The sequence below is a fragment of the Arctopsyche grandis genome, chromosome 3 (genome assembly GCF_051622035.1).
Source record: "Arctopsyche grandis isolate Sample6627 chromosome 3, ASM5162203v2, whole genome shotgun sequence".
Lineage (NCBI taxonomy): Eukaryota > Metazoa > Arthropoda > Insecta > Trichoptera > Hydropsychidae > Arctopsyche > Arctopsyche grandis.
This window is the reverse complement of record NC_135357.1, coordinates 29234928-29258431: the sequence shown is the minus strand read 5'-3', so window position 1 is coordinate 29258431 and position 23504 is coordinate 29234928. Positions and strand designations below refer to the sequence as shown.

General features: G+C 36.0%; 1 protein-coding gene across 1 annotated transcript; it reads left to right on the top strand.

The window, feature by feature from the left end:
• Window positions 1–5332: 5332 nt before the first annotated feature.
• LOC143923270 (uncharacterized) lies at window positions 5333–23155 on the top strand. Its single transcript, XM_077446868.1, has 6 exons — window positions 5333–5693; window positions 13110–13226; window positions 17071–20030; window positions 20175–20806; window positions 20902–21790; window positions 21868–23155. Exons 2-6 carry the CDS (start codon window positions 13163–13165, stop codon window positions 22522–22524), a joined length of 5202 nt encoding a protein of 1733 aa, XP_077302994.1. The 5' UTR covers window positions 5333–5693; window positions 13110–13162; the 3' UTR covers window positions 22525–23155.
• Window positions 23156–23504: the final 349 nt, after the last annotated feature.

Genomic DNA, 23504 nt, shown 5'->3' with positions numbered 1-23504 from the left:
AAAATACTACCAAAACCATAGTAAAACGATCTGCAAAATGCGATGAGACTATATATGCTCGGAAACGTCAAAGAAGAGGCGCCATTTTGTTTCGTATATTATTCAAAATTTAATTTACTCTATTCATTTTTTTCGTACTGTAATAATAAAGATACAAAAGACATTTTGTTTTTCAAATAAAGGTACACACTTAAGTATACTATGCACAGTTAAACTGTTTTATGCGTCATGAGAAAAATAAAGACGAAAATTAAGATAATATTTTACAATGCTCCATTAAAACTTTACTACACAGTCAATGTCGTCGAATATCGACTCGATTTCTAATTGCAAAAAAATGGAATATTCCTACGACTAATTTCCGCGTACAATTAATAGCGCTCTCAGTTTTCACTCAGAATCGCCAATTTTTCTATATAAATTGGAATCGTTACAGTATTCGCGGCATTCTTTAAAATTTCACTTGCTATTTACATACATACATCGGATGAATATGTATGAGAGAAAGATTTGATAGCTGTATCTATATCAGCTTTTGAGCTATAAGGTTCGACTTTTATAATGTTTCAGTTGATCTCCTTCGTCATCGTCATCGTTTTGATGTACATAGATCGTCACCGAAGTCGCCGATTGTGCACGCTCTGTTTGTGTGCCCGTGAGCAGATTTCACTTTTTTTCTTATACAAAGTATTGTCGTTATCGCTTCGGCAGCCGTTGTCGTCATTGCACGAAATGGATGCGTGATTTTTAAAATAAATCTACCTGAATATTTCGTATCGAAATTAGGGTATGCAATAAATCATCGCGCACAGGTCGCCGTGTGGTCTCGTCCATTTTCTTTTCTCGTTGTTTCGAATTCTAAGTATGTATACGCGTGCCTATCTCTACCTGTGAGACAATTTTTTTTGTCTTTGAGTACGATTACAGCTTTCTCGGAATGCGCTCGCATATTTTTTCTGATGAAATTTGCAATTATTAAGTCTTGCGATCGATTCTTCCGCGGAAAAATATCGCAAGGCGACAATGATAGCATTATGCGATTATGAGATGTCCTTTGTGTGGGTCTTCTGCATTTCATAATGCATGTCTTTCAAACTGTTCTTGAGTATATGTATGCCTGTTAGGGCTACCAGCTGCCACTGGATGTATCACAATCATCAGGCCCACATTTCGAAGGTGGGAGGGCTAAAATTGATGTAAAGAAAAATATAAAATGAAAGACATGAACGTATCGTACATTTTCAAGACTCCACAGGTAATTAAGAAGTTGGGTGACCCTTCTGTGACATACTTTTCAATAGACGACCATTAATAAGTAATAGAATTGATAAACAATATACATATACGTATTCAAATTGATTCAAAAGATTTAATAGTGACATCTGAATACTGAATATTGAATTTTAATTAGGATCGTACTACTTTCAAATTATTAGCACATGTAGTTTGAGCATTTCGCGGATACAGAGATAGAAATGGCTAGGCAAAGCAACCTTGGAAATGGCTATTAATCAACAAATAATGTTTTTTTTAAACTTCATCTCGATTCTGACCGGAGATCAGCGGACAAGATTCTTTTGCCCACAAAAAATACCTAATATACTACGCCATACTGTTTTCAATAATGAAATAGTTGACAGCCCTAGTTCTAACATACATATATTCGATCGTTTCATATATTATATTATTCGTAAGTGACTCGTATATCATATACATATGTACACAGTAACTGCCATGTCAATTCTGTTATCACAGGATTACATCATTTAACTGTAAAATTATCAATGGTATGATACACTTATGCAGAGAGTGAATTTAACACATCGATCGAATTTATCAAATTCACTATCGAAAATTTTCTCGAGAGAACGTTCGTAGGTAAATGTTGAACATACATACATACATATGTACATACATAGAAGATAAGTATATGGGCATAAACTTGAGAATGGTCGTTTTTTTATTTATTATTGAATTTTATTTGGTATATTTTACAAGTAAAACTTGTGTACACATTCTGCAGGTTGAATTCGATTTGCGGTACTTTGTATATGTATGTATGTATGTATTTATAGTCCTTGTTATCAATTGATATTCTGGGAACTTTTTACTATCATCATCATCATCATCGACTTCTACATGTCGTTTTCGTATGTAAATATGTGTGTTATTTTACGGTAGGATTGCATTATTATCACATACATACATACATACCTACGATGTGGATTACATTTTAGGATTTACCGCGATTCGCGACTTTTCTCAAAGTTGACCGTATTCTTGCGGTTCCGTTTACGCGTTGATAGCGGTTTCCTGTGTGTATATGAATATTATAATATATACACATAAGCGTTTCCTAATTGCTTTGCCCGTTTCTGACACGATTTAAATATATATATTTACATACATCGTAGGTGGGAATTAAACTTTAGCCCCTGCCAATTACATAATAAACCTTTCGAAAGTTGAGATCTATTTTATTATATGTACATATGTATATTTATTTGATATCTTAGTTTCAATCTAAAGTGCATTGTCGGTGCAGGAAGTGAATCACCGAATGTTTAAGTGAGACGCACTTTCGTACGATGATTGAGAAATCATTGTCACACACTGTGAAATTATCGCAGAATAATTCACACGAGATTCTCGAGTAACGGGAGATTTTCGTATTCTAAAATTTCATCATAGTGCCCTATTTTTTTATTATTTTTTTTTTGTCATTCATCGTACTATACTGCATGTGTGTTTTTGTTCGTACGCTCGAGAGGTGTAACATCTTGTGCTGAATTGACACAAGTGTTCTCAGATTTCTCAGAACGTATCTCCTGACCGAGTCAGCAGGTTTGAAAACCCACCGAGAAGCTACGAACACATTTGTGATGTCGAAAAAATGAAGTGTCGAAATTTACGTATGATCTGTTATCATATGTAGGTACATACATACATATACGTTCACAGTGTTATCACTTTTGGACGCGTTGAACTCTCTTTTTTTCTATTGTGTTGTTATTACTCAGGTAGTTTCAAAATGGAGAACAGGCAAGACTTATTATGGAATGTTATCGAAAGCATTAAAGGGTGTTTTCAGGTAGTTAGTGGGTTTTTCCCACTCACTATTTGCCAGGTGATTTCGGCAGGATACGATAAAGTAGCCATAGTACATAGTGTTGTTTTTTGTTGTCAGTTTACTATTTAAGTAATGGCAAGTAATTTTTTTGTCGATTGGTTTTTGCATACAAAAGTAACAAAAATATGACTTCGTATCTACATAGGAGCCGTTTCTGTGGGTTTTTTCCGTATTCCCGAAAGTTGAATGAATAATATTAGGATTCCGATGCGAATTGGGTCAGGTTGTTGTTCGTTCTTGTCGCTTCCTCTCGATGACCTCAAAAATAGTCATTGAATTATCGATAAATTTAATTAGGCTGGGTCTAAAAGGTTTTTTCCCTTTCGTCTTGTTGGATTTGTGATTCACATGTGCGTATGTATATGCGCTTTTATAAATTGATACTACCTACGAGGAAAAAAATAGTATTTGGATTGAGTAAATAATCAACTTTCTGTCAGTCTTATCGATCGAATTGAACTCGGCAAATAAATCAAAATTCGAACTACAAAACACGTATGTTATAGTGTATGATTCATCTCATTCATAATTTACTGCAAATTTCAAACATTCAAATTTGAAGCTATCTAATTCGCTTTATTTACAGGCGAATGATGCGAACGAAATTAATCAAAAAACATAAATATCACACACATACACGCACACATTGATTTTCGTGAATCATTATTGATAATTCAAGATTTGACTCAAACATTAACATCAAAAAGTAACTACAAGAACTTATAATTAACAATTGTATTCTGGCTTATTTTATATAATAATTGCGATGAATGATTTATCAATTATGAAGATGTTAAATAAATATAATAATAATAGTCATATACAAATAATAGCTAAATTTTATTATATTATGTAATAGTCAATTCGTTTCATTTGTTTTATTTTATTTAAAATCGCTTTTTCTAGTCGTCTTAATTCATTTAATTTGTTTAAATTTTTTCAAAATTAAGACATATCCAAATGGTTTTTTTATTTCATCTAAATTTTCAATATAAAATTGACATATGTATGTATGTATATAAACTACACATATGTACATATGTATATAAAAAGGACACGAAAAAAAGAGCATTTACGATTCAAAGATGCTGGATGTAATAAAAATTACAATATACAAAATTATTATTCAAAATAATTTTTATTCGACTCGATTATTTTCGTTTGTTTTATATTATTCAAAATCAAGACATACATACATAACTTAATTTAAATCAAGACATATCATAAAAATTGACAAATATATACATATGTACATATATACATATATGCATATAAAATGAATATACGTTTATAAAAAGGACACGCAAACCAAAGCAATTCTCGATACAAAGATTCTGGATATAATAATAAATAAAAAAAATCATATAAAAATAACAGCTTAATTTTATAATAGTTGAGTCGATTCATTTCATTTGTTTCATTTTATTCAAAATCGCTTTTTCTCGTTGGTTTGATTCATTCAATTTGCTTTATTTTATTCAAAATCAAGACATATCTTAATCCAAATCAAGAAAAATAAAAATTGACAAATATATACATATGTACATATGTATGTATATATATATATGTATATGAATATAAAAAATAATGTACGTTTATAAAAAGGACACGCAAATCAAAGCAATTCTCGATACAAAAATTCTGGATATAATAATAAATAACAAAAAACATATAAAAATATTAGTTTAATTTTATAATAGTTTGAGTCGATTCATTTCATTTGTTTTATTTTATTCAAAATCGCTTTTTCTCGTTGGTTTGATTCATTCAATTTGCTGTATTTTATTCAAATCAAGATATGTCCAAATTTATTTTTCATTTTATCTATATTTTCAATATAAAATTTAAAAATATCGCTTACTAGTGTTTTTACACGGCTTCGCTCGGTATTTTTAATTATTAAACATGGCTAATCTAATAGTAAACATTTTATTAAATTTTTTCGAATATTCATTTGTTTTCGTATGAACCAACAATAGTTACATACAAAGTGTCTTTCGAAATTATGTACATATTAGATAAAGATTATAGCCGGCGAATGATTCAAACCATCATCGCGATTGATTTCAAATCTTCGCACGAGGACTTTGAAAACTAGAAATCCGAGTAAGTGGTGGGGACAATTTTCGACATCTTCACTACATATGTATATGCATACACACTTATGTAGCTCGGTGTGTGTATGCAGAGCAGGTAAACCTTATTATATGCAGTTGTGGTAAGCAAGGTGCGAGCGAGACGCGCATACATTTCCAAGACCCAATCATCCGTCAGCGGAGACACACCTGATTCAGAGCCGGAGCTTATCACGCCAGTTAACCATCGGCCGCTAAGCCCTGCGGACGTGTCTCAGCTCGAGCTGTCAACTGTCAAATTGCACTATTAATATATACTGCACTGTCGTTGTGACAATATTGTGACCCCACTGACTTGGCCCAGTGTCCACGTGACGGTGTGTGTGTGTGTGTGTGTGTGCGCGCGCGCGTGTGTGATTAATAAACCTACCCGTTGATGGGTTACCTGTGCGGTGTAATGACGTCGATGACGATCGGAGGGTGCATAGGTATATATTTTATTTTATTTCATCGATGATTTTTTTTTTTTAATTGAATTTGTGCTTGTTTTTTTCGTGTGCGCGAGCGTGACAGGCGAGCGTTTGTATTGTAAACAAAGCCCACGTGCTCTCTATGTATGTATGTATCATATATACGTTTTGTTATTATCATCAATTTTTTGTTAATTGATGATGCTTTGGATGCTGTGCATCTCAATTTTTTTTATTTTTCTTTATAGCGAGTATAGTTTTAACATGTGCGGCTTTCAATTTCATATCATTCGTCTCGTTTTTAATTATATTGAACAGTTTTTAGATGAAATATAAATATATAATGAATATATATTTGTGTATACTTTTCGAGGAAAGAAAATACACCCCTTTTACTAGTATACATATTTCGACTTTTCGCCGATTTTTCGATCTTACATTGGGTTTTTCTAATACGATCGTGTGTCAAAATGTCTGTTTATTTTGAAAAATAATATGTATATGTATGCAAAAAAAGTATTATAGAGAGTATATGTATGTATGAATTGTAGAGACTTTATCTATCTATGTATATGTCGTTTCGGTACTCTTTACAGTAGGCAAACAGACCAATAGTGGTCGTATATTTTTTCCCTCCTGCAAATATGAAATATATATATATATATATATATATATATATATACATACGTATATATGTATGTACATTCTTCTGTATGTGTAGGTATAAAATAAATCGTCTTATTGATTGCTGCCATGTTAATTATGTACATATGTGTGTATGTCACATCTTCGTTCTATGAATACATAATGCATTTTAAACTCTTTCGTTTGATTATACTCGGTGTTGGTCTTTCACAGTGTTACATACATATGTATATTGTACGATAGTGGAATTTGGCTGGTATGATTAGAAACCGCATGACATTTTCGATAAAAGAGCGTTGTTCATCTTCACTATCTAAGGTTCGGTTGTGTTTTCAAATGGCAAAACACCAGTTAATTTCAGATAACGGAACGGTTCATTAAAAGTTACAAAACGATATCCTCTTTTGAACATTGTTTTATCGCACGTGAATCACGCCGGTTTTTTTTTTTGACACATCTGTACCATTCGACGAGAGAGAGGAGTTCATTCATTCATTCGATGTACATATTATCGGTTAGCTTTGGGTTTTCAGTCGATCTTTTGTCCTCAGACAAAGGGTTAAATCGACGAGATCAATACGAGACAGATATGTTATCTCAATCGTACGATTTCCACACGCCCGTTTCGTTCGACGCACTCATTTCGTAAACAAACATTTGAACTATTCGTGTGTGTATGTATGTATTTGAAAATTTAGTAACGTATTTAAATGCATACGTACATATTTATGTAATAGTATCGTATTGCGATAAAGAGATGCGAATGAGAATATTATGTTCCGGTAATTGGAATCTTTAGGTGATGTATGTATGCGTGTGAGATTCGAATGAGACGTTCACACGATGATTGAGATGCTTTGAGATTATTGCGGAACTGATAAGCAGATGGTGTCTGAATCACTCGTTCGGTTTCATTTTTTTTTTGTGACGAACGATCTTAATTCTATACGCGTTCATTCTTATCGGGAATAATTTAAATATATGTAGATTGTCACACTTTTTCGATGATGTTGTTCTTATCCGCGACATTTGTCTCGAATCCTATGCCCTATGATCTCATTCTCGTAAAGGATTTATGTATAATGTGATAAATAGTTTCTTTCATATTTGTTCCATCAATGTGTTTGTTTGGATTTCTTTACACGTATTATGAAAAAAATGAGTCTTTTGTTTTTATATTATTTCATTCAATTTTTTATTTGAATTTTTTTCCAATGAATTTATATAAATTGAGACATCTGTAAAAATTTGACCTAACTTTATATTTAATTTAATCGCATTCACGTTTAAATTATTATTTTGGTGGGATGAAATGAATTCTTAGATTGTGTGTATTCATAGTTGAAATTTAAACTATTTGACCAAGCAAAGCCTAGCATTTGCAGTTCAAGCTTATGAATCATTTAACTATATACATATATGTAAAATGACGCAGCTGAATTAGTTTATATATGTACATATATACCTATATATAAACTAATATACATATATTCGATTTCAATTTTCTTCAGTGATTTGAACGCGCGTGAATTTTTCCAATGACGTGACACGGCGTTGACTCACATTTTCCACCAAAGCAATGGAAAATAGCGCCGTTTTTACTACACACAAACTTTGAACTATAAATATTTACAAACTCGTAAAATGCAAATGAGTATATATGTATCTTGCGGGATTTTTTTTTTTTTTGCTAATTTCGCAGTAACGATTCTCGGTAGCGAGTTTGCGGTATATTTTGAGGTGTGACCTACGTCCTTTATCCGCCGATCTTATCGTTGTATTTGGTCAAAAGTCGCACTGATAAATCATCCAGACTTCCGTTGCCGTATCGATGTCGGGAAATGTGCGATTTTATCTCGGAAAATTCGACGTTTTCCGCGAACGCACGTTCCGATGTGTGAACGTTAGTGCATACAATCCGACCTATAGTGAATAGTGTTCGGTTGAGGCGATGAAAATATGACTTTCAGGCTATTTCGAGAACAATGGGGTATTTTTTTATCGCGTCGAATGTGTTCTCTCTCTCGGTGTGTAATTGTTCATTTGCGGGAAGTGAATGAAGCGAACGCTTTGTCGCCGTTCTGTCAATATTTGATGATACGACGATCTGACGAGGCGATCGACCTGGATCTCGACAGACGTATGTGCGTGTTGTTGCATTGACAATGCACTGTATAGTTGGCTCTAAATATGCTGGCCGCGTGAGATGCAAACACAATATGCAGATTAACGCGAACGATTGAAAAAAACAACCAACAAATATATGCATAACTATACTTGACCCTTGATGGAATTAAATTACGATATAATATTTAGTGGATATTAAAGTTTTGTGCTTAGCGAATCGACACGACATGAATAAAGAAATTGTTGTTTAGTATCCATATACATGTGTTTATTAGTAATTTATCGTATGTCACTATGGATACGTGTTGTTTTTTGTTTATATAGTTTTGCACATGTGAAAAAAACTGTATTGCCATAGCACGCCTGATCTGTGCTATGGCAATACGTGCCAAAACTCACCCCCTGGAGTGTTTTCGGTGATAGTTTATCCTTGTATTGACATAAATAGGTTTTACTGTGATCGATAACGGTGATTCTCATATTTGAATAAATGTAGGAGAAGCTTGTCGAAATACTAAGATCGTACAAATTAGCAATGACTTGAAGATACGCCCTGCTCTGCAGGTTTTGAATTTATATTTGATTTTTTTATTATTAGTAAATTATGTTCACAATACATATTATATCTATTTTATTATCTACTGATCATTTTCTATTTTTCAATTTTCTTAGTAATCATAGTATTATATTATTCTAATGTTAATGTACAGCATTATAGGAAAAAGAGCTCAAAAACCTATTTACAATTCTTAGAATTTACATTCCAACTGAATTGATTATTGTTTTTTTATATTGAGCATATTTATTTGTCTTACAAAATGTACTTTTGGCATTTTAAGACGAAGATTTGAGGATATACCGTTTATAAAAAAAAACAGTAAAACATTGATTCTTAAAAACTTACATATACATATGTGCCTCGTCTCGTCGCATCACTTCACTATGCACCCACTTCAAAAGATTCATATACTATAAATAGTGTTGTGCCCGTTGATATTTAAACGGGTGGTTTTAGAATTGGAGCTGGAATTTATGCATGAAAACTTATACTGCCCCCTTTATTCCACCCCCTTATTATTATTTATTCAGCCGTCATTTTACATATCTATATAATTATCATCATACATATTAATCTTTCTCTCGAACTAAATTAGTGCACTCAATCGTATAATTTTATATAAGACATCGATCCTATCACATTTTTGCATAGCAATGCTGCTTTAGATACGCATCTGATAATAGACTTAGTTCGTAATAAAAAACAGCTGCAATGAAATATTTCAACGTTTACTTTTAAGATTTACAGTCTTTCCAATGTATGTATGTATGTATGTACATAACGGTAGATCTACTTGCTTATCATTCGGCTTAACAGCTTTCGAACAATCAGAGCTTTAATATATGTACATATGTATATACATCGATGAAATCATCACCATTTAATTTCTTTATCGTTCCAAATCGAACTACATACATACATACATAGTGCGTAATACAGAAATGTCGTAACAGTAATTTTGCGTCGTCAATCGTCACGGCACGCAGATCGTTAAAATCTGACCGTGACGTCACACGACCGTTAATCTCGTCGAGCCGCGCCTCCTTTCCCAGGACTATGTACATATATACCTGACCGTATTCTACGATAGACGGATCGTCATCGACGACGATGATGATGATCTCCGCAAGGTGTCTGTCTGTTTGGGCCAATCTATACGTGGTAACAACAGAGCGGCGAGCTCTGTTTACACACCTGTGTATCTTATCGCTCATCTGACAGGTTTGTCCAATCCCTCATATATCTTCTACGCGGTATTTGTTCTCCGAGTAACGGTAACGAACGATTGGGCAAGCGACACGTCGTCGCATCCTTGGATCTAATCGATATCGAGATGCTCGTGGAGATATCGAAAAATGCACCAGAAGCTGGGGATGTGAAGAAAAAAAATAACGTCTTCCACAGCTTTGAATGCTTGTTGAGCTAAATTCCTCGCTCAATTGTAAGATTTATCTACTTTTTTACAAGCCTCTTCTATACTTTGTTCCTTATTATATACCTACTAGTGAATAGCCCGATGAAACATCATCGCATGGGTATAAAATTATTATATACTTAATAAATAAAAAAAAAATAAAACTAAAAAAAAAAATCCGGAACCGGAACCGTTATTTTCGTAGACTCTCATAGATAGTTTTCAATTCTTTATTTGTAATAATTTTCGATTCTTAAAAATACGCAGACTCCCATGGAGAGTTTTCAATTATTTATTTAAAGACTTCCTATTTTTTTCTATTATTATTAGCTATCGCCCCGAGCGATACTGCAAATCGAAATCGATTCACTCGATCCATGACACCCGACTTCTCCCGACAACTACCGAAGATATGACTCCGTTTTGATTGGTTGTCCATACGTTCTGTACGATTATTGAATATTAACGTTATTTAGAGCAGCCTTTATATCCGTATCATGGTGTACTGGTCAGTGTATATTGATCTGGGCGCGATGGGGGTAGGTTCGAGTCGGCGTCCTGGAATTGATTTTATTTTTTCAAATATCGCTAAAATATAAATTAATTTCAATTTCAATTTCAATAATTTCAATTAAAAATATATATTTAATTGTTTTATATGAAAAGAAAAAAAAATGGTTCAAAACTTCGATAAATGAAATTATTAAAATTACGTATTTTTATATGGCGAGAAGGAATATTTCAATTAATGTTTAAAAAAAAAAGGCGAAATGAAAAATTGGATTTGGCACGATGTCAGAGACCATTAGCTCATTTAGACCCATATTCAGGCTATTTGGGGTGATCGATTCGAGTCGCGACAAAGTCGTCTCGTCGAAAAACGAATTAATCGATTTTTATCGATTCGTTCATTATGTTCGGCGAGAGTTAGGACACACACACACACCCACACACACACCCACACACACACACCCACACACACACCCACACACACACAGATTACCGTCTTTATATATATGATGTATATATGCACATATATACATATATTCAACTTCTGATTGATTGCTTCAACGATGCACACTCTTCGTCTTGCATCAATTTTATATTAATTGTTAAAAATAATAAATAGCTCTCATTTTCTGATTTTTGACTCTGGCTGAATTGCTACGATTTCACAATTCCAACTCCAACTTTACAGCTCTGATACATATACCCAGGGCTGAGGAGAAGAGAGGGATATGGTACAAATTCCCAGGGCTTGGCTACTTTTAATATATGTAAGAGTATTCTTTTAACAAAGTCTACAAATTACCATCTGCCTTGCGGTGACGAATTCGTCGACAAAATTCACCATAGACAGTCAAGTTTCTTAATGTGTTTGTTGAATATTGGTCGATTTGCCTACACAAATGAGAAAATTTCAACATGTGCTCACCCCACCCCTTACAAATATAGTCTAAAAGACTTTAATAGTAAAACAAGATAAATGCACCTTGGATAGAAATGTTTTTTTTTATTCTGCTGAAGATTTCACAGGTTTTTTTTGGTTCATTTCGATGACACTTTTATACTATCTATGTATGTACAATGTACATACATAATCATTTTACCAAAATATAATAGACTAAGTATCGATGTGTCTTGAAAATCGTTTTCATCCATAAATGTAGAATAACTATAATAAACATAGGTATTCTATATCTATGTTTTCATCATTGTGTGTCATCCGTGGCAGATATGTATAATGATGGATAATGGAAAAATGTATGAAAATTCGTCGACGATGATTCGAGCACGTTCTTAGAATCGATCCGTCCTTTGTTTTCCCGATTTTCATCGTATTACGACACCGCACAAATATAATATAAAACGTTTGTACGTACATACATGCATGAGAGAATTTTATATTGAATCGTTATCAGTCATCCTCATCATCGTTACTATATTGAAACGATGACGAATGTTCCCATTTTCCTAGTAAACGTAACAGTTTCGTCTTTCGGCGCCGAATTCTCCAATTACATCCTTGCTTTAAACATATATATGTAAGTAAATCCAATTATGCACGTCGGTATTCATCCAATTGTGTATAGACGAAAAAACCTTTTGTTCACTGAGATGTGTCATTGTATCTTTCGATATGATATTTTTATACCCAATTATGCATGTATGTATGTATGTATATAAATATACGTATTATTGACCTTTGAAATGAAACCGCAAAAAGATCAAGAGAGTAATTTGAACGTTTTATAATCAATTGAGCATGTTTATGGGTTTTATATATTGTTCTTTTTTTATATTTTTAATGAGATTATTCACCTTGAATAAGTAGGTGTTTGAATAAAAAACAATATGATATGAAGCAGATAACAATCGTTAGATATCAATCGTTGATCTCAATGTAAATGCAACTGAAATTATCTCGTTTTTGTATCGTATGCATTTTTCAAATTCTGAAACTAGTCTGTGGATTTTCCACGTGGAATTTTGTTGCAAGATGATTGCGAAACGGGGCATGGAAAGGGGTCGATAAGATAAAAACAGAGTCGGTTTCGCAAGCGGATATGCAAGTTTTCCGCTCGCTTTTCGCACACACCCACCCTCGACCGATGAAACCGAGCAAATATTTGCGTTCGATATCGTATCTGATGTATTATTTATTGTTTTTTTTTATTATTATTTTCAGGTTGATCGCGCCGCTGAACTGACGCGCGTTTCATCTGATCTCTTCGGGAAGAAATGCAGGATATGTCGTGTCTGATCAGCGAACCGGCCAACTCACCACCCAGAGTCTTACGATCAGGTATTGTTTCGCATGTGGAACGTCCGTTAGGTTTATTATATGTAATCCTTCCCGAAATACGCACATCCGACTCATCCTAGCGGTAAGGACGCGGTCTCACGTCCGTCCGTGTACAGTTAATTACTTATCGCAATCGCGCGCGGATTGTGACCGGATTGTTAAACGGTGTTTCATACGATGGTGGACGTTTTCATGTTTATCGGTCCAAAGCGGTCGCGGATTAGTGTGAAAAGAGCACGCGCGCCATCTTCGAAGCTCGCTGCGCCATCTAGCGGATGCGGATGTTAAGCTTTGCCGGTGCGTTCGCAGTTCGAATGCAGTTTTTATTGCAAAGCTATTTGTTATTTTTTGTTTTTAATTCAATGTCTGGATGTGTATGTATATTTGTAGCTATATTTACCTATATATAGGTATAATGTTTTAGAATAATCTTTAAATGCTATTTGTATGTAGTGTTTTGTACGTTAAAAAGTAAATAGAATGTTCTGCAAACTTGATGTCTGTTGAACATCCTTTTTTATTTCATTATGAGCCTCTAACGTACGCGAATCTCACAATCCGGTATTGCCAGGGCCGCCGAGAGAAATCCCAGGTCCTGGGAAAATCATTCTGGGCCCTATGACAAACTAAAGAAAAGTTTTTATATATATATGTATTTTTAATATTTATTTATACATATACGGCCACAAGGATCATCAAACCATAATACGATAGAACGGTAATAAAAAAACAATATTAATATAGGAATAGAAAAATAGGAGTTTTAAACATTGAAGATACCCGAAGTGAATAAATATATGAAATGAAAACAATAAAATAAAATGCATTTAGCCTTTGTACGTATTAGAGAAGTGATAATGTAACAATTTTTTAAAATTATGTATACTAATATTAAATAGATCAAATTGGCTAAAGTCATTTCCCAGTTTATGAAGTCTGGGTGACGTTGAATTTTTGTTAAATACATATGTATGTATATATAAAGTATACGAGAAATCCATCAGAACCATTAGAAACATACCTATATGTATGCATGTCGGTTGTTTTTTTTTTTTTTTTTAATAATTGAATAAGAAAGTATGATATAAAAGGTACGATTTCAGATTATAAAATAATATTTTATAATCTGAAATCGATTAGATCGATAGATAGATTATAAAATAATAATATGTTTTGTGAAAGTTCACAAATGCAATGAAAATATTTTTTTTCAAAGGTATCAAGTACGCTGTATTGTAACGGAATATAAAGTAAATTTTGACAGAAGGCAAAAATCAAACTTTCGCGAGACCGTCTTAAAGCTTTATGGCAGTTGTAGTTTTTTTTTGCATAAATTTTTTCTCCTAAAAATAGCTTTTTTTTAATTAAATTTTGTAGTTTTGTTTTGCGCGGCATTGCCGGGGCTGTTCTGCGCGGCATTGCTATCTAAGCACGGGTTTCTCAGCGCCGCAATGTCATGCGCGGCTATTTCGTGTCACCGTAAATAATAAATATAATGATATAATTTGAATTTGATACATACATACATATGAGCGTGAAAAAAAAACAAATGCATTACATTATTATTTTTGTTTTTGCTTTATTTTTTATTTGAAAATTTTCATACTTTACCAAAAATATGAAAAATAAAAATGCTTTGTAGAATATAATCTTATAAATACTGAGAGCTTTCAAATGAAAACTAATCTGGGTATAGCCGAGCACTAATTAAAGTTTCGTTCGCAATTGTTCACACTAAATATGAAAATATATTTTTGTATCTGTAATTGATATTTTTAAACATCCTATCATTGTCTATACATACGTACATATATAACGGCTATCTCGCTTTTCTATATATACATTTTTCCTTTTATTATTTTATTATTACCCATTATTATCGTTTATCTACAGATATATATACATAATGTAAGTGATTCAAATCCGCTCCTTAAATAAATACCCACTTTTGATAATTACTATACAAACGTAATTCCTAATTTCGATTGACTGAATTTTCGTTTGAAACAAATCAATGTTGTATTGAGGCTAAATTGTGGTAAACGGAACAGGAACTCTAATTGTAATGAGTCAAGCTAAAATTCATCGTACTCATTCAAATATTTCATCAAAGATACCCATTGATTGTATCACGTTAGATCTGAATTTCAATGATTCCATTCTTAAATTTCATACATACATATAAATTCAATATGCATTTTCAAAAGTTTTCTTTTTCCGAAACATGCATATTTACACTTTCTCCGTAAGTTTATTATTCGAAATATTTTCCTATTGCCTATTTATTACAAATCACAATAGAGCGTCCATTGTGGATGCAGTCATCGCCTGTGTTTTATTGTCTTTTGTGTGTGCGGCCGCAGCCTTTGACGTATTTGACCGGGGAAATGATCTCACATTCCTGGTAAATCCAGATTAATTCACAATCGTTACACGTCATTGCGTCAACTGTTTCCTTATCTTTTCAAGAAAAAATTAAACACTCACACAATGACATATCCGTTCCGCTCTTTGATCTTTCGGGCGTGTGCCCGGTTGATCTTGTGTGTGTGCACACATTCACGTGTATCACAATCCCTATCGCTAATTTACTATTGGATTACAACACACGAGAAAATTGAAACTATCGATGCGTTCATACGATCGACTTTCCACGCATGTAAAATCACGTTGGATAATATTATAATTATAGCCGATGTTATCTCGGCATAGCGTTCCGGTGATATAATCTCATTGAATCAATAGTTATAATTCTAAGATAAACCCGCCTCACTTGCGATATATACATACATACATACATACAGGTACACAAGGTGAAGAGATTTCGAGTGCTTTGGTGGAATGCATTTATGCGATGAGATGGAAAAATCTAGTGCGAAACCTGATGAAAGCCGTGATCGATATCTGTATCGCTGAATAAATTTAATTTAATTTCTTTCACTTTTGACATACGTGTGCTTAAATTATATTTTATATATACCTATATACATATATTTGCATTTTGCGAATCGTGCGAAAATTTGATTATACATACATATGTACACAGGTAGACGATATCGCGTGCGCGTGTTATTCAAATGTGGTAAATTTTCACCGATTGCTTATATTAAAATACTTATTGCACATTTTCTAGTGGGAAATAATGTAAAATTGTTTTTTAATTCACTTTTCTCGGACGTGTTTGTCGTAAAAAGGGTCGCCTCGTCTATGAATGATCGCACTTATCGTGTTTATTTTAAATATTATATAAAATTCATGTACACTTCTTAATCTCTGTTTACTCTCTTGTGACGTGAAGTGTCATTCGATCGCTTCGTTCTGTAACGTGTTTGTTTTCGACGATCAATATCTCATAGGCAGATATGAACGAGGCTTACTTTTAGGCATACGTTTAGTATTTCCGCAATTAGAACTATTGTATGTGTGTATTGTTGAATCTATGTCGAATTTATAACGCTTAGACTTGTCGATCAGTTAACTACATATCTACAATGTACGTATGTAAATGGCATACATCATTACTCATATTGAGACCGCGAGATATGTACTAGGAAAGGCGATAAGGAATCTCTAAGGAGTGTTCTTATCAACGTGTACCTAATTTCGACCACAACACATCCTGTTCTGAGCTCGAATCCCGCACTTTTCAATCCTTCAAGCCACACACATCTACACGTTCCAATAAAATGTAAACGAGCTTCGATAAGAGCTAGGGCTGGAAACCTAGAAAAAATTTTGCCAGGAAATTGGCAACTAACCGCTATATTTTTTTCCACGGTGGCGTTTATCTTTAAAATTGATCTTTTCCTTGTACCATTTAATAATGAAGTTTTTCGTTTTGCAGATAGCGCATTGGAAAGGATCACAGAAACCAAAGAATCGAGAATCAAAACTATGCCAAAGATTACCAGAAACAACCAAAAAGAAACTCAATTAGCCAGACGCCAAAACGCAACTGTTGTAGATAGCTCACATGTGAATTTAGACCCACCGCATGATAATATCTCGGTAGAAGGATTAGAAAACGGCCGCGAAGGAGTCTTCAAGTGTAAAGTTTGCGACAAGGAATACAACTCCAGTGCCAGCTTAGAGAAGCACTCGTCAAGTCACACCAACAACGAAAGGTCGTCTCCTCGTTGCAAAATGTGCGATATGACGTTCTCAACCAACAGTGGTCTCCACAGACACATGAGGAGTCACAAACAGACCAGCTCTCACGGGTCGGATACAGACTCCGACGCCTCATCTTCCGGCTCTCCGAAAGTCAATCATGACCTGCCTAGGGGTCCGCGCAAGAGGAGGGTCGAATACAACAACAATGGAAGCACCGATACCAGCATCGAAGAAGATCAAAGTCCAACGACTAGAAAGAGGTCCAAGACCATTAACAACAATTGCATCAACGATTTCAAACTCAGCTGTCCCGTTTGCGACAAGAAGGACTTTACCTCTCCCATCGTCTTCGAAATGCACATGGATGAAAAACATCCTAGTTATCAAAACGAAAGAAATCTAACCATTTCAAAAAAGAAAAATTCCGTAGCCGGTTTCGACGATTGCACTTTTACCGACTTTTCAAGTCGAAAGTTCCCTGAAATAGCCAAAGCAGTGTGCGAGCAGAACGTACACAAGTCCATCACCGAGCAAAAGTTCAGGTGCAAAGCCTGCTCCAGAGACTTTCCCTGTGAGAGTGCTCTCGAAATACACGAGAAAGGCTGCGATATGAACCACACAGAAGAAAGCACCTCGAAGTCCTGGCAAGAGCAATCTAGCAGCGCTTCCAATGAAGACGCTCGCAGAGACGACTTCTTCGCCAAGTTGGATCTTCAGAACAGCTCGCCGACCTCGTCCGAGCACAAACGGCCATCCATAGAGCATTCCAAACATAAAATGCAAACCTTTCATACCCAAAGATATAACCCCATTTCCAAAGATTTGCGGCGACACTTCGTCGACAGTTCCAAAGATCTTGCAGATATACAGTCGATACTTTCCGTAGCTGCTTCTGGAAGTCTGCTGGAGCAGTTGACGCAGACTAGCCGTGATCAACACGGTTCCAAAGAGCACGATCAAGAGGAAGTTCAAGATGCTTTCGCCGCCGAGTTTCGCAAGATGAAACTTCGCGGGGAGTTCCCCTGCAGGTTGTGCACTGCAGTTTTCCCGAATTTGCGCGCTTTGAAGGGTCACAATCGAGTGCATCTGAGCGGTAACGGTTCTGGTCCTTATTGGTGCAATATGTGTCCTCAATCTTCATTGGATAAAGCTGCTTTGGTCCGCCACATGAGGACCCACAATGGTGATCGTCCTTACGAGTGTGCCGTATGCAATTATGCTTTTACCACTAAAGCCAATTGCGAAAGGCATTTGAGAAATCGACACTCTAAAATAACCAGAGAAGATGTTAAGCGCTCTATCATCTACCATCCGTCAGAAGATCCCAACAACGACGAGATAAATACAAAATTGAACATTTCTCGGGAAGAAATCAAAAGATCTCAAATGTTTAATAATAGCATGGAGGCTTCGGAACATATGGACGATGTTGATAGGATCAAGAGCGAAAGGACAACGCCAGTGTTGTATCCCAGAGATCTGCCAGCAACTCTGCAGGAACATGGTCTAAATATACCTATTCCAAGAGACTTATCTATTGTTATTCCTCAACCTCGTGATATAATACGTGCTCACTGTTCCACTGAAACTCCAATTACCACTACGTCTGACGAGAATCCAACGTCTAGAATTAAGGTTAAAGGCTTCGGACAGTTAACTCAAATACCCGAGTTTACACCTGAATCTGATCACGAAAGAGATAATTACAGCGAAGACGAGGCAGTTGAACCGGCTGAAGAACCATTCTGCGAAAAGAGTTCAAATTATACCAACGAAGCTCCGATGGATCTGAGCATAACAGATTGCCAAGAAAATGTTCTGGATCTGAGCAAGAAGAAGAGTGATAAAGCCGAAGAGAAACCGGTGTACGAACCCGATCAGGATGAATACAATTCAAAAACTTTGGAATTCAACAACAACCAAGGAATGAAAGCAGCATTGTATGAAAAACAAATGATGATTATCAGACAGCAGTTGTTGAAAAATGCAAGCTTAGATCCGGCTACGGGATTTTATCCAAATCCCCTGACTCAATTTTACGGAAGAACTGGTGCTCCTTTTGCTGGACTCGGACTTTCACCTGCGTTTCCACTGAATCCTTATTTTCTACAACACAATCCATTCTTGGCGCCTACTGTCAACCCAAATCTTGTCGACTTCAATGAACTGATGCAAAAAGAGATAATCAGAGGGCTACAACTCTCCGGCGGAGGGTTGGTCGGCATGGAACATAATAATATTATGGGAAGTATGGCACTCGCGAAAGAGCGTCTGCAAAGTATGCAACAACAAGCTATGAGCAATGACCTAAAAGTCCAGCCTGAAGATGAAATTAAACCACAACCTTTACACGTCAATACCGATACGCCGACGACGATTCCGTTCGCTCCGATGGTTTCTTCACCAGTTACTCCGTCACCAAAACTGCCTAAAAAAGAGACAATGCCCAATCAAAGCCCTAATTCTGTTAAAATGGTGATCAAAAACGGTGTACTTATGCCGAAGCAGAAGCAACGCAGATACAGAACCGAAAGGCCTTTCTCCTGCGAGCACTGCTCTGCTAGATTCACTTTGAGATCCAATATGGAGAGGCACATCAAACAACAACATCCTCAATTCTGGTCCCAGCGTCAACGATCAGCCATAGGCAGTCTGCCCAGAAAGAGTCCCCTCTCACTGGTGCCTCAAAATATAACAGTTCCTTCTTTGGGGTTTGATAACAGATTGAATTACGTGAATAACGTACATAATGACCCACCCAGCATGCAAGATAACGACAAAGCGCAAATCCAAAACAACCAAACGGTTTCACCTGTGAGCAAAAACTACGCAATGATATCCGACCAGGTGAAGTTCGCAATTTTAGCTCAACAGCTCAAGTCACAAGTGTCCGCGCAGCAGAATGATGCCAAAAATAAGGATGCAGTGGTCAACGGCGATAACGAAGACGAGGACGAGGAAGATGCGTTGATAATAGACGAGGGAACAATGGATGACAAAAACCACAATTCTAAACAAGCAAAAATTGTTTCGGAATCGTTCGAGCCTGACCCAAATTTAGCGGCCAAAAAGGTCGCCTTGGAGATTTTGACCGACGCCTCGACCAAACAGGACTTTGATTGTAAAATTGCTGGAAATCTGATCAGCAAAAATCCTCAACATTTCGCGAGCACTACTGTGACTGATATCCCTACGTTTGTGTCCCAGATCGGACAATCGGAACAGATGAAAAACGCCATACCAAAAACTGAAGAAGGCGATCTTGTACCGGTCGCTCGGCTTTTAGATAATGCCGCATCTCAAATGCCATTCGGAAAGTATTTCAAGGGAGATTATTCTGGGAATTCAGAGAGCTCCAGAAAAGATCTGAACCAACAGTGCGAAGGATCTGAGGAGGATGAGGAAGGATTGGTCGCCTCGTCTGGATCAACAAGCGAAGGAAATAATTCAGGCAGCGATGAAAACAGGTATGTTCAATTAAAACAATCTAATCAGTAAAATACTAAGTAGGTGTATAATAAAATTTCATGTATTTTATTGGGTTATTTTTGTTCGATTTCAGATCTGATTCTGAGAAAGCTACTGCAGCTCCTCAAAAGAAAAAGTCGGCATACAGTCTGGCCCCTAATCGCGTTTCGTGCCCTTACTGCCACAGGAAGTTTCCATGGTCTTCTTCTCTCCGCAGACACGTCTTGACACACACTGGTCAAAAGCCTTACAAGTGCCCTCACTGTCCCCTACTCTTTACAACGAAATCCAACTGCGATCGCCATCTCCTTCGCAAACACGGATCCAATTCTCAACAGACGCTCCAAGTCTCCTCCGGAGCCACCCCACCGGACGCTACCCCCATTCCGGAACTGAACAACCAAGGTTTCATGATGAGGAACGTGCCTGAGCGCCCATTCAAGTGCTCCATCTGCGCCAGCAGCACCTTCTCCACCCTCAACAACTTGAGAAAGCATGCGATATGCAAGCACGGCGACAACTCACTGCCTGATAGTCCCAAAAACGCTGACGAATCCCACTCCAGACGGGAGAGCTGCGACAACGATCACCAAATGTCGTCCGACGGTGAAAGGTCTCCTAAGCACGATGACGTAGACGGAGATAAGAACGATTGGGACAATCAAATTTCTACGACCAAGTCTAGTCCAGTACATGCGCAAGACATTCCTTCTAACATGCAAAACTCAGACTTGCCCTTCAAGTGTCACCTGTGTGAAGGATCTTACGCTGAAAGGCAAGTAGCTCTGGACCACATCAAAGAGTACCACGAATCCGAATATGAGCTTTTGGTAAGCAAGGGAGCTTTGGAGACCGGATTGACGTTTACTGAGGAACTTGGATCTTCAGCTTCCGGACATCGCAGCGAGGGAGGTGAAGATCAAGGCGGCGACGATAACATTGAACAAATGAGAGGCAAATTCCCCGATTATGCAAATAGAAAGGTATTGTTTCGAAGCTCGCACACTTTTGTTATTGTTGTTTATTGAATTGTGACTAATTGATTTGTCCTTCGTTTCAGGTGGTTTGCGCTTTTTGCATGCGTCGCTTTTGGTCTGCTGAAGATCTGCGCCGTCATATGAGAACCCACACTGGAGAGAGGCCTTTCTCTTGCGACGTCTGTCGCAGACGCTTCACCCTGAAACACTCCATGCTGCGTCATCGCAAGAAGCACTCCACATCAGACAACAGAAGCTGCGAGGATATGGTCAGCGGAGATGAAGACGCGCTGTCGCCTTCGACCTCCAACCACAACCACTCATCGACGATGAACTCCACAAACTCCAACAGGACCGTTTCGCCGATACCCAACAGTCACTTATCTCACGCCAACACGTCCACACCAATTTCTGGCGCACCTCGCTTCGCCCAGCTCAACGCTTACCAAATAGCAATCAACGCCAAAAATCTGACTTCCAGTCCTGAAATACCGAGCAACGTGAACAACAACAATTCGCCACCAGCTCAAACCTACGACGGCAAAGTCAAAGTGCACAACACTCGCAGGGAGCTCAATCCCAGAAACAGGTACTCCAGCGAGGAGACGGACGCGCACGAGAGCGAAGTCGAATCTGGAGATCTGATCGGCAACCTTTTGGGCATCAGCGACCGGGGCATGATCAACAAGCTGTTCTCGTGTCCCAACGAAGCTGCCAAACTCCTGGGAGTGAAAAAGTGACCGATGGAGATGGCCGGTCTCGCTGGTTACAAAGGTGCAACGGCCACCATCATCATACTGAAGATGAAGCCCAAGTGAATCGTTGGCCAACCGGTAAGACTTCAATAACCAACTACGCCATTGCATTACCAAATCTTAAAGTAGTGTTGTATTAAAGTGTAAAGAAAAAACTGTGCCTCACAGCACTTACATTTAGTTTTGAAACATTCCATAGAATAGAAAAGTATAGTATAGATACATATAGATATATAAAGTGCATATTTTAAATTTTGTTTAGTATGTAAGTGCATACAATTTTTTTTCTGTTAATATTATAATGTATGTAAATATATGTTTATTTAAAAAAAACGTTAAGGCAGCAAATTAAGAAGATTAGATAGTATATTTGAATATAGAGTTACGGCAGTAACAGTCATCTAGTCAGTAGTAGCGTCATATAGAACGAAAGTGAATCTTATGGTGACTTAATCAATAGTTTAGATTTAACGTTTTTGTTCATATTTATTATATTTACTGCTTGTATGACAAAAGTTAAGTAATAATAATATTTCATAAGCAGTTTTATACGTAGAAAAAAATATTTTTTTGAAAAAGGCTGAATTTGACTGCTTACTGACTTAAAAATTTATTGAAAAAAAAAACTGCAAAACTTGATTTTCCATATTATTATATATTATATTTTTCGCTCGAACCAATAGCAATAAGTTGTGATTTGAATCGTTTCGTTGTATTAGCGTGCTCATATGAATAATATTTTTATTTTTTTTTGTAATTAATAATGTTAGATGAATAAAAATCAACAGGTGGACTAAAGCTTACCAAAAATATATAAACATAAGTTTTTCTGCTTCGGTGGTGCGATTAAAACAGCAATATGTAATAAAATGTTTGCATAATTAGAGATATGCGTGTAATCGTGTGTAGATTTTATAAGTTTGTTTGATAGTGTAGTAGAGAATTCGATTTTTTTTAATTATATT

What these genes read in the sequence shown, in the direction of transcription:
- LOC143923270 (XM_077446868.1), top strand. Translation starts at nt 13,163, where the DNA reads ATGCAGGATATGTCGTGTCTGATCAGCGAACCGGCCAACTCACCACCC. An exon ending in TCAGGCAGCGATGAAAACAG is followed by an intron (nt 20,807 to 20,901) that starts GTATGTTCAATT and finishes GTTCGATTTCAG; the next exon opens with ATCTGATTCTGAGAAAGCTA. An exon ending in CCGATTATGCAAATAGAAAG is followed by an intron (nt 21,791 to 21,867) that starts GTATTGTTTCGA and finishes CCTTCGTTTCAG; the next exon opens with GTGGTTTGCGCTTTTTGCAT.